Source organism: Cephus cinctus, unplaced genomic scaffold (genome assembly GCF_000341935.2).
Source record: "Cephus cinctus unplaced genomic scaffold, Ccin1 Ccin1_scaffold0013, whole genome shotgun sequence".
Lineage (NCBI taxonomy): Eukaryota > Metazoa > Arthropoda > Insecta > Hymenoptera > Cephidae > Cephus > Cephus cinctus.
Window position 1 is genome coordinate 108,725 of NW_014332762.1, and position 12,444 is coordinate 121,168.

Here is a 12,444-nt window from a genome sequence, read left to right on the forward strand (position 1 = left end):
TTTTTTCTTATATAAGAATATTCATCTACGCAGATTTGTAGGTGATTGTAAAAAAAATTTGAAAATTTTCGAATTTCCAAAAATATTTACCAGTGCCAAACTGCTGAGCAGGATCATCGTGATGACCGCAGTCTCAAAGTACTTGTTCTCGATCAGCTGGAATGTTTTCAATCGTAAGTTCGCCCAACCCTGCCAAAACGGCGCATCGTCGTCGCCCGCCAAAAATGGAAATTTCTTGTAACAATTGTCAGGACAACAATCGGCCGGATAATCCGCCTCGATTATGTCCTCGTCGGCTTGAATGATTTCGCAGTCCAATTCGTCTTCGCCCTCTTCACCCTCTTCTTCTAGGTCTATTACAAGAGCAATATAAGTATCGTAAAATGAACCTATATTTTTGTTTTTCCCCACAGACCTTCCTGATCCTCCAGATCCTCTTTGCTGGCATCCTTCTTCTCCTCGCCATTCAACGAATCCATGCTGCCCTTGTGACTCTCATCTTTGAATGGGCGATGCTTGTGACTCCCGTAGGACTTGTTACTGTAGCGTGAGCCAAAAGGTTTGAATAAAAATAAAAATGAAATTTGAAATTTATTTTTTCTAACCAAATTTTTTTTCTTCTCTTAATCATCGAATCGACTGACCTTATGGTATCCTCGTCGTGATGATTTATGTATTCGTGCTCCATACGATTGTCACGATGATTTATCGAATTGCCAATTGCTTTTGTGTTGTTCATGCAGAGTTTGCCTTTTTTCAATTTATTTTTCAGATCTCCTTCGAAAACGGGAATTTCCATCAACGTTAGTGACAGTTGGATGACGGTTTAATGATTTTTTTTTTATGTCAGGAATAAACGGTCGATGATGATTTTTCTTCGAGGTGCTCAGTGATGATCGTGAAGGATTCTTTTTTTTTTTTTTTTTCAAAAATATCATTACTCACCGTGAATCGTAAATTCCATTCCATCTCCAATCGCGACTTCTAATTGGTTGTTCAGATCCTTTGCACTCTTTTTATCTCTATAGCCGTCTAATTCACCATCTGCAAGATCTAGATCTCCATCTCGATCAATTCCATCTGCACAATCAGGCACGATCTGATTGAAGTCCCTTTTTCGTATTTTGAAAAAATATCTGCAACCTTTTTATTTACTTTTTTTCTTTTTCGGCCCTTTTTGGTTTTTCGTGTTTTTTTTTTGTCTTACGCAATCTTTCTCTACTCGCTACGTTCTTTGTATGATTATTTTAATTTTGAATAATAAAATTAATTTTCGAAAAATTATGTCATTTTAACACCCAAACTAATTCCGATACAGATTGAAACGGAGTAAAAGAAAAATAAATAAATAATCCTGTTTTACAATAGATACATGCAATTTCCTAGCGGGATTAATCAGAATTTCGGAAAAAATGCTAGTTACCATTTTTTTATACTTTGCCCCATTCTAATCACGTCCCATTCTTAACATTGAATTAATTTACAAAAAAATAGTTCTGATTAATCCCACGCACTTATTTCATTAATGTCGACAAAATTTCTCGTAATCTCGTAACATAATGGTGTACCGTCAAAAATTTCGAACTGGCAGCAATCCAAAGAACGAAAAAGACTAAAAAAAAAAACAAAAAATAAGGAAAACCAAAAGAATAACATCAGAGACACAAATAATCTTTGGAATATCTCTATAACAATTATTGGTCATATCCACTTCAAATCCAACTGATAAAAGCGACTAGCAGCTATCCGTAAGAATCACGAAGTTAAAGAGAAAAGAAGAGAAAGCAAAACGCAAGTAAAGGGTAAAAAAAAATTTTCTCAATCAGATTCAGAAAGAGCGCGTTGACCTAAAACGAGTAAAAAGAGTGAACAAGGAGTGATCAAGGTCGAACACGATACAGAGTCAGAAAAAAAATTCCCAACGGGAAGAAAGAGAAAATAAAATAAAATCGTGTTAAAAAAAAGTAAGCCGGGCTCAAAAAATCACAGCGATAACAAACTACACAGCGCACACAGCAAGCGATCTGATTGGATATAAACCTTCTTTCCAACTGTTGGACGGTCCCTCACCTGGCGCCTGATCGGATATCTGGTTGGTGAATTTGGCCCTCATCAACTTAGCCAAATAAAGTAGATTTCGCTTGACCCACTTGATGAACCGTGCTATCCTGTCGATGGCCTCTGCTATTTTATTAGTGTCGTTATCGGCCGTTGGCGCCGACAGATTTGACGAGCCGAAGTTGCTCAAGAGCAACGCCAAGAAGAGGTTGAGAACCTGGATTTCCGAACACGACAGATATGACCTAACTAACCCTCAGCACGGTACCAAGAGAAGCAAGATCATCATCAGAGATCATAGAGGCTGAGCCGGTGATACATGGTTCTCTCACGTTTTGATAAATGAATATTTTTGAATATTAAAAAAAAAAATTGTTCTCCGGTACCAGCATTGGTACCAAGCAGTGGTGCTTGAGGTATTTGTTTTTTTTAAACAATATTTTTCTTCTTCCTTCGGATGCTATACTTACGACCAGGTTACCGATGACGACCGTAGCCAGGAAGAATGGGATACAGGAAACGTCACCGACCAGCATACAGTCCCACATGGACTCAATCCATTCCCCACAAAGCACCCGAAAGACGATCATGAAGGAGTGCATGAAATCGGTAAAATTCCATCTTGGTAAATCACCGTCCGGGAATCGATCGACGTTGTCGGTGTAATTCTTGCCGAAGAGCTGCATGCCCATCACGGCGAATATGAAGATGATGATACAGAGTACAAAGGTCAAGTTACCCAGGGCGCCGACCGTTCGACCCATAATGGAAATCAGAAGATTGAGGGTGGGCCAGGATTTGGCCAATTTGAAAACTCTTAGCTGAAATCAATAAGAGGAATGTATACAGTGACTCATTTTTTTTTTTTTTTTTTTTTAGGATTTGGCCAATTTGAAAACTCTTAGCTGAAATCAATAAGAGGAATGTATACAGTGACTCATTTTTTTTTTTTTTTTTTTCGACTTAGAAAATGATTAACGACTCTAATTTGACCTAGCAGAGGTTACGGCAAGGTAGGAGGATCTGATTAAAGTTGGACTGGGGTCTGATTAGGATCGTTAGAACGCAGGAGCTCCTGGTTGGTTGACGTTAAAATCTTCTGGCATTCGATAACGAGATGGCAGATTCGATTATCGGAAATATTTAAAACGAACCAATCGGAAGGATCGCAATACTGAAAGGCCCTGTACACCCTCCAGGCCCAGTTCCAGCAGTGACAGGGCTACGATGATGAAGTCGAAGATGTTCCAGCCTTCCTGAAAGTAATACTTGGGACTCATGGCGATGAGCTTCAGGGTCGCCTCGATTCCGAATGTAGCCGTGAAGAACTGTAATGAGATTGAATTTTTTTTTTTTTATTAAAAAATATTGTCAAAATTTTTTTTTTAATAATCAACTACCAGCTGCTGGTGTACTTACGTAATTTCCGGATTTCAGTACTCTCTCCATGTCCTTGTCCATGTCGTGATGGTCCAGAGCCATGAAGAGCGTATTCACGACGATACAGAGAGTGATGAAGAGCTCCACGAATGGATCGAATACCACGAGGCTGACGAACTTTTGGAACTTCAGCCAAGCCCAGCAGCAATCCCAGACGCAGAATATGTCGATGCAGCGCAGGCAAAACGACAATAATTTTTCCTTCAAGGTGGGACCTTCTTCGTCGTCGTCTGTCGGAAAGTAATAGATCGAAACTGTACCACGTGTTAGTAAGCTTGTTTGGCACCACTCTTTTTGGGGGTTAAAGAGTTTTTTTTTCTGGATCTACGGGATGATCTATACGTATCCTGTGCAATTTTTGAATTTTCATTTGCAGAAATTTCGGACTCTTTTTCTTTTACTTTCTTATGGCAACTTTTCTCGTAGAGCTTTTTTTGCCAATTTTTATCATTTTTTGGATTCTTTTTTTTTTACGACAACAATACGGACATTGTGTGCTTATCTAATTATTCGTTATCTACTAATTAAGCTTCGCGGTGGTGATTACTCGGTTGATCCATGAACGTCAGAATGTTATATTTGTATCTGACTGACGGATTTTTTTTTTTTTTTAACAAAAATCTATAAAATTAACTTTCTGATTGTCATGCGAACAACCGATGAAGAATGCCCATGCATGGCAAAAAAGCCTGGCTGTGCAATTGCCTCTTTCATCTGTTTTCCTTTTCTATCTTTCCCTTTTTCCTCGATTTTGCGTAAACGATTTTAAAGAATTTTCAAGACTGTGCAGTAATTAGTGGCATGCGGCAAAAATCAGAAACGGTTTCTTTTATTGCTTCCAATTTTTGTTATTCTAGGTTTTGTCTTTGCCGAGTTTCTTTTTCTTGCTGTCTTCTCTTACTCATGCGGTGCATACATACACTTGCTACAATGCTATAGCGTCAACTAGGATTATTAGCACAGTATGACTATTTTGAAAAAAATTTATCAAGCTTGTCAAAAATACGGTAATGAATTTTTAGTGTATCGTTTATTAGAAATAATTATAAAACTATAAAAAATTGTTTTAATAATTTTTTTGCAACGCTCTACGGAAAGTATACAGTTTGTGCACCAAAAAACAAGCGCAAAATGGTCCATTCTTGATGAGTTCAGAGTGTGCGGAAATCGTCAAGAATCGGCCATTTCGTGATTTTTTTTTGGTGCATATCCTGCGAATTTTCCGTACATTGTTGCAAAAAATAGTATATGATACGCGTGAGGGTTGATGATTCCTACTCGTGTGGCGTCTCACTCGTCAGAAATCATCAACTTTCCGCACTTGTATCATAATGTACTATTATCTGTGCATTATATTTTTTTAATAATAATTCAATTCTGCATCTCATATATACATATATATATATATATATAAATATATACTTTCAAGCATGTTTTGACTATTATAATTCAAGCATTTTTTTACATATGATACTCATGAATGGCTCACTCAGGTATGCACATGTGGATTCAAATATCGTAATAATTATTTGCGAAAAATCAAGTGAAGCTTATCAAAGTAAGAAATATGCGGAAACAGAGATAATTACAAAAAAGCAATATTTTTATAAAAAATGATAAAAAGTCACGTGGACCGAAAATAAAAGTTACGTATGCCTCCCGTGTCCTCGTGTGGGATTGACTGTGCATAGGTGCTTGTATAATCATAATATTAATATATAAATATATATAAGCAATTATTCACTTAAAAGCATTGTAAATAAACATACCGCCAAAATCCGTATCTAAGAGAGTCCATATCGAAAGCAAAAATTCGAAGAATTCGAAAAAGATGAAGGAAAACAGGAAAAAGGGAATGATGGATAACGAAAGGATCAATCGACAGGGAGAACAAGACAATCAAAAAGAATTATAAAAGCAGGATATGAAGAATTGATTGCAGTAAAAAAATAAAAAGTGAAAAAAAAAGATTTCGAGACCAGTTTTCAAATTTCAAAAAGGAATAAATTCATGCATATTTAATTCTACGGTATTCGCACGATGGTCCCCTTAATAAAAATATGGGAGAGTGTAAAAAAACAGAACTTAAAAAAGAAACACAGAAACAAAATAAATACACAAAAGGATAGTGAAAGAAAAACTCTTTTTCCCCAAAAAAAAAAATCGCTACACACTACTTCGGCACGCAACTGCGTGACCCACACGCACTTTACTGTACGTATATGTATTTTTTGAGATCTATACAATTGCGTTCACGTGTTGTTAATTAAATTAAAGAAATAAAAAATTCACACTGCGAACTTGAATTCCACTTCTTATACGTCCGTGTGTGTCTGTGTGTGTGTGCTTTCAAAAAGATAAAACGACTCAGGAAATTTTCAAAAAAAAATACAGTACTATAAAGATAGTCAGGCATCGTTCCTTTTACTCGTACACGAGAGCAACAATAGCGTTGGGAATGAAATTAATAATGAAAATAAAAATCTATATTTTTTAATAATCAATTTCCAAAACCCATCATAAAACGGTATTCCATCGACTAATCAGGCATCGAGTATATTAATTATTATGTACAATCTCGTGTAATGGTACACAAGCCGTCATATACAGTGTATATGCTATTTATAAATATTTTCAAAAATACTAATCGGTAATTACGTACTAACTGAACACTCTCAACAGCCAATTACCATAAACAACTAAGTTACGGAGACTCTGTGGCGTTTCTACTTAAAAAAAGAAGAAGGGATATAAAAATAAACTAATAGAAAAATATTTATTGTTATTTAAGGGTAAAGAGGGCTGGGATAAATAAAAGCCAGATTTAACTTTAAAAAATGGGACATCTCTTGTAGGAAGCAATTCGGCGCGCAAATGAGTCATCGATAATTATATGTATAAATGTACAAGTTTATATGGGGTGTAACGATATTTCACCATTTTTTTTTTTTATTATCCAATTACGGGGAGCTGTTCCAATCAGCCACTGAATAAACGTCTTGCCGGACGTAACGCGCCATGTACTACGTACAGTAGAACAATCCAGTGTAGGTCAGACGTATAGAGCCACTTGTACGATATGGCTGGCGGACTAGTTACGCTTCGAACTACTGCCAGTGTGGTTCTCAATACTGTACAGTGTTCAAAAAATTGATTAATAAATTTCGTACGTCTTCCGGATGGAAAAGGACAAATACAAGGACACCCGGTATAGATTCCGAATGCAACCGAGTAATAGAATAATTTGATACTCGTTATTGTTTTTTGGGAAGAAAATTTGTTATTGCGTAAAGTACTAATTACTGGAGTAAAAGGACTACCTAGACATTCATATAATATACCTGTGATGATGATAACTTTAGGAACATTGAAAATATTAATATCTACTATACCGAAGTGATATGAAAATAGAGAATGAATATTCATAGAAATAATTGGAACTGCTAGTTTGGTTGTTCAAATTAGATTTTTACTATTGGGTATATTGGAATTTAGCAAACCAGAAAAATGATGAAATTCAAAAACACCCCGTATAAAGTGGGATGAATGGAATGAGCTTGGTTTACAAAAAAAAAAAAAAATCGCTATCCACAAAAGGAAAAACATAAAAATTATTTACACACACGCAAAGGTACAGAGGGACAAGGCATATGTATATATAAATCGACGAAGACTGTTGAAGGAGTCTAATGCTAATTAAATAATAAATAAATAAATGAAGAAATTTGCACGCATGGCCCATCGGGTTCATTTAAATTGAAACGGTGTCAATCAGTGAATCATTATCGTGAATCGTGTAAGTGTATAAGAGTAGGTCGCATACATAGATAAACAGTGATATTTTTTTTTGTTATTCCTTGAACGTGAGTGAAAGAGAAAAATAGAGAAAAAAGGAAAATTATGTTGGTTTCGCGTCAATTGTGAATTATTCTCATCGCTTTGTTCCTGTTTTGTCTCTTTTGTCGTTTGTCTTGTCTTTCATCTCCTATGAATATATATTTTTTCTTTTTTCATTGGTATCTAAATCTTTTCTATATTTCTGACTTATTGATGATATTACCTCCGTGCTCCGATGCTCTGCTCTGCCGACCAGCCGCCTGATTGATGATGTCATTCAACACCATCACGTCTACAAATGACAAGGGTTAAGAGAAATTTTTCATAAAACAGTGCCGTGTATAATGATTGGGCTATGATGATGATGATGATGATGTGGCATTGATGAACGACGATGACCATGATTGTACGCGGTGGGTGGAATGATAAAAAACGTGATAGTATATAAATAACACGGCGGTGCGCTACTTATAGTGTAACGTAATAAAATCAACAAATAATATTCTATTAAAACACAATGTTTATTGGATATGAGTACATGATGATAAATAGTAAAATTATAAGGTACATCGTTTGCCGTTGTGAAACAACTTATAAAACAATAGCGACGTGTACGTATAATTAAATAATTAAACTTAAGCAAACTGGAATATCCAATCCTGCCTTTGTTACCTTTCATATCCACCACTGCATGCTGCTGGGAAGGTTCGATGAACGGATTGTCTTGTTGCTTCATCTTGTTCATTGGATCCTCCATATCGCCATCCTTAAGAAAAATTTTATTGACATTCCCAGCACTAATTAGTATAATCATACATTAAGTCTGACATGAAAGTCAATTCTTACCCCAATGGGTGTAGAAAAAATTAAAAAATATATATACAGCAAAAAATGCACGTCTTATATGATACAGTCTCTAAGAAGAATAAAATAGCGTGCTTTGTTTACTTACATATGAAATTAAAAAAAAAATCTAAAAAGTCCCATCAAGCTTCACCTAGTTACATCCCGTTACCAGAATTCAAGATTATCCACTCGCAAGGGACTTATCAATTACCACGTATGGTTTACTCACATAATGATGCTTCTGATTAGAGTCTCCCATATGTCCGTTAACTGACGGGGGTCTGGCTGATCTACTTCTCAGTCTACTTTCCTTTGTCATGGGTTTACCAGCGCCTGCGATGCCGCTCAGGAGATCGCCGTGTGACGTGTACGATAATCTGGATGCGTGGGACGTGTAAGAGGAATGCCGTGAACCAAGACTGGCGTAATAAACCGGCACAACGATCGTGCCGTTTTCTTCAGACATCGGTGTGACGGCATTCGAATCATCTGCGTATGGTAAATGCTCTTGTGCGTCCAGATACGTCGATAACACGAGGGGTTTCCTGTCGCCACCTGGCGGACCAACGAAGCGACCTCTACCGTTGCGTATTGTGAACTGATGGCTACCGCGACTGCCACGACGTATGTTGAACGGTGAGCCCGGTAGGCTGAGACTCGCCTGAAAACGAAATCGTGACTGTCATTAGAAGAACGTTGAGATTCTTTGTTTGTGATAAATAAGTTCAACTAATTCTAAGCAACCGTTAACTGTTGCCATTAAATACTTTTCCGCAGTTGTCAGCCCGATGCCAGTGTAACGTGTCAAAGTACAGTTTTAACCTCGAGGCTTTTATAGGATGGATGGCCCAGTCATCGGCGATACATCTGTAGCTGTCAGTATGTGCTTTGATTATAACAAAATCTACAGTATCGTAATATGGCACATGGCTTATCCACCTTAGACATGATACATAAAATTGCACGATTATTTTTATAGCGTTGCATAGATTTTTAGGTTATGCGAAAACAATTATTGGACTGACGTTACTGTGGCAAAGGCTTGACCAGCAAGGCTATTTTGTTTCTACTTGTCTATCGTTTCATTCTTTTTAGGTTACGTTCTATTGGCTATTGCCACTGTTATCGTTACTATCCTGTGCATTCTTTTCGTCTTATGCACGTGACCTAATCGTTATACGGGTACGTACTGTTCTGATGCTGACAAGACTCGACTCCACGCCACACGATACACGTACCTTCCTCAGACTTTCCTGGTAGGCATAAGTAAACTGGCCATTAGCGGCGCGAGAGCCCTTCGGGAAAAACAAGAAAAAATATCTCTCCTACCAAACGCTCGTAAGGTGTCGCTATATCTTTTTTTTCTTGCATCTACTTTTAACTTTTTGACTCCCAGAATTTATATTCAATTTTTCTTGCATTCTTCAACTTTACTTTTTTTTTAGCTCTTTCTTTCCTGTTACACCAAAACGAGCCACGGATCTTGCAAAAGCACACACATAAAGGAGACGCGCGATACACCATTACTGCGCTACGTGTCTTGTGAATTTGGTGTTTCTGTATATTTTTTTTCCTATTTTTTCTCTGTTGCAGTAAAGATGATTGTTTCTTTTTTTTTTCTGTTTCAGTTTCTGTTGTCGCTACCTTCTGTATACCTGGATGTGTCTGAGAATCGTATCCGTGTTGCGGCCTGCTGTGTTGCGTGTTTGGATTTTTGCTTCTGTTTTTCTTTCTCTCTGGCAAAGAGCGTAATTAAAATATAGAAAGAAATTAATTAACTACGTTATCCTACCTTTTTCTCGGAAGTGACTAAACAAGTTCAAAATGAAAAAGTAGAAAAAAGAAGTTTCGACAAGAAAGTCAAAAAGGAAGCCTGGCATAGCATCTACATCTGGGTAGCATTTTTCTTTACGTGAAGAGTCGTTCAAATGAGTGGCAGGAAGATATTACTTTTCGTTTGTTCTTCAAAATGTTTGTAAAACTTCAAAATCAGTCCGCACGTCACGGCAATTTATTTTATTGCCATAGATACAAAAATTCTTAATTCTTGTGGCAAAGATACATTGTAATATATTTTAATATTTTTTTCCTCATTCGATTGGCTCATACGCGTGAACGGGCAATGAGAACATTCATGCGAATTAACTCATACTATTAATTACGTCATGCGACTAAATATCATACTGTCCATATTGTCCAATCAAGTGTTCGTTTGTCCGTTCGTTTCACTACCGACGACAAAATTTAATCCTACATGCCCAAGTCCGTATATCAGTGGTGAAAATAATCAGTGTTGTTTCCGGTGTTGAAAGAAAAATATTTTCAGAAGTAATTGAAAAGCACGTAAGAGGGAAAGGAGAATCGACTAAGTGAAATTTGAGATGTTACAGTGATAAAATACATTTTAACGTCCAGAATGAAAGACTAACACGAAAAGGGACATTACTGGACGGTGCCAAACAGAATTGGATAGTATGAAGATAGTAGAGGATAACACATAAAGATGCTGGATACTGTTGGAAGACACAACCAAAAAAAGCATAGTGATTATTCAGAAGCGTGTTAAAAAAATTTAAGAATCTTAAAAAAAAGAAATTACCAACTGAATTAGTTTCCCTGTGTGTGAGTGAACCGGCGTGATTAGTCCATTGTTAATTAAGTCGCGCCAAGCAAAAGCAATGATATAAAAAAAATGTTAACCTAAATTTGTCCAAAAAAAAAAAAGATAGTCAACACAAAACCAACGTCCACACCGTGAATCGAGTCTAACCAAAAGTTAGTTTCCAAAAAAAAAAAATTCCAATACCCCGTTTTAATCCCAAATAGCATCCTCCTTGTCAAAGTCGATCTAGAAAACAAAAATGCTCCAACGTCCAGTTAAGTTTTCTACTCTGTCCCGGTACAGTGAGAAGCCTCCACGTGTCTGTGCGCACGCAGTACTTACGGCGCTGACTTTTCGGACTTTGTTGGTGGTAGCACTGCCGTGATTGTTGTTCGCTGGCTTCACTCTGTGTTCGCTCACCGACTGAATCGATCGTATGCTCATCCTCTCCTTATTGTTGTCATCGTTGCCCTTCTCCTGGCCGACGAAGAGCTCATAGCTTTGACAGGAGAAGTCCGACGGCGACTTGACGATTTGCTCGGTGGCGGCCGCCGTAGCAGCCGCCTCCCGGGCCGCCGCCTGCGCCGCCAGTTTATTCTCCTTGGCCAGGGCTGCTTCCTCGGCTTCCTGTAATATCGTAACAGGATATTACGTAAGACCGAAATTCCATTGCGCTTCCAGCACCAGTACCCAAGTTACGGCAGATTCGACGTCCGATTAAAAAAGTTAACCTACCCTAATGGCTTCCTCCTCAGCAGCTTCCTCTTCCTCTGCTTTCTTTTGCAGCTCGTCGTAAGACATGGCGACGATAGCGAGGATCAAGTTAACGAGGTAGAAGGAGCCGAGGAAAATGATTACGATGAAGAAGAGCATGTGCCATGGACCCGCGGATCTCAATACCAGCTGGTACAGATTTTCCCAATAATCCTGGGTCATCAGTCGGAACGCTGACAGGAGTGCCCAGCCGAAAGTATCGAAACTCGTATAACCGTAATTCGGATTGGAGCCGTATCCTTGGAGACACGTGTATCCAGGATCGCACATCCTAAAAAGAAAAAATTTCATCAACAACCATACATTCCCAGATCTCACGTTAATTACACGTACCCTGCTCCGGACGAGTTCCCACATAACGGCATGTTACCACCTTCGTCCACGTACCAATTAGCTATAAAAGAGAAAACAAAATTAAACATAGACTCAAAAAACCCCTCGTCAATCTCCAAGACGTATTCAAATCGACGATTTACTTACTTTCGTTACTAACAAATCGCTCCCAGTTCTCATCGGTGAGATTGCCCCACGATCCGTCCTCGGGGAAGTTTTTTATACATTTCTGCGTAAGGACCCCCATGTAAATCTGAAGTCCCATAAGCGCAAAGACGGACAGCGAGAACATCGTAAGGATTATCACATCGCGCAGATTTTTAACGGATTCTATCACAGCGCCGACAATGGTTTTCAGACCTAAAAGAAATTACGTCAGAATAGACGGAGCATCAGCTGCACGGTATAAAAAATATCCATACGGACAGTTGGGAATATTTTGAAGATTTTACTTGGAATTAAATGGGATACGAGAAGCCATGAGAATATATCAATCGGTCAGAATGGGGTTGGATAGGTGGCTCTTATCACCCCATGGTCAGTAGTGACCCATG

The 12,444-nt window shown here is 37.9% G+C and overlaps 1 protein-coding gene across 47 annotated transcripts in view; it reads right to left on the minus strand.

The window, feature by feature from the left end:
- LOC107263341 (sodium channel protein para) overlaps nt 1-12,444 on the minus strand; it is a 55,881-nt gene that overhangs the window by 15,188 nt on the left and 28,249 nt on the right. For 11 of the 47 annotated variants that reach the window (XM_025080343.1, XM_025080291.1, XM_025080296.1 and 8 more), the window contains 16 exons: nt 12,038-12,250; nt 11,891-11,951; nt 11,519-11,828; nt 11,126-11,410; nt 9,372-9,476; nt 8,411-8,842; nt 8,008-8,101; nt 7,559-7,627; nt 3,478-3,752; nt 3,213-3,386; nt 2,529-2,879; nt 2,041-2,275; nt 946-1,143; nt 645-777; nt 416-540; nt 91-353 (listed from right to left, as the gene is read on the minus strand). In XM_025080343.1, coding sequence (XP_024936111.1) covers nt 91-353; nt 416-540; nt 645-777; nt 946-1,143; nt 2,041-2,275; nt 2,529-2,879; nt 3,213-3,386; nt 3,478-3,752; nt 7,559-7,627; nt 8,008-8,101; nt 8,411-8,842; nt 9,372-9,476; nt 11,126-11,410; nt 11,519-11,828; nt 11,891-11,951; nt 12,038-12,250 — 3,323 coding nt within the window. The remainder of the gene's footprint in view (nt 1-90; nt 354-415; nt 541-644; nt 778-945; nt 1,144-2,040; nt 2,276-2,528; nt 2,880-3,212; nt 3,387-3,477; nt 3,753-7,558; nt 7,628-8,007; nt 8,102-8,410; nt 8,843-9,371; nt 9,477-11,125; nt 11,411-11,518; nt 11,829-11,890; nt 11,952-12,037; nt 12,251-12,444) is intronic. The other 36 variants (XM_025080429.1, XM_025080426.1, XM_025080441.1 and 33 more) reach the window with 21 other exon arrangements.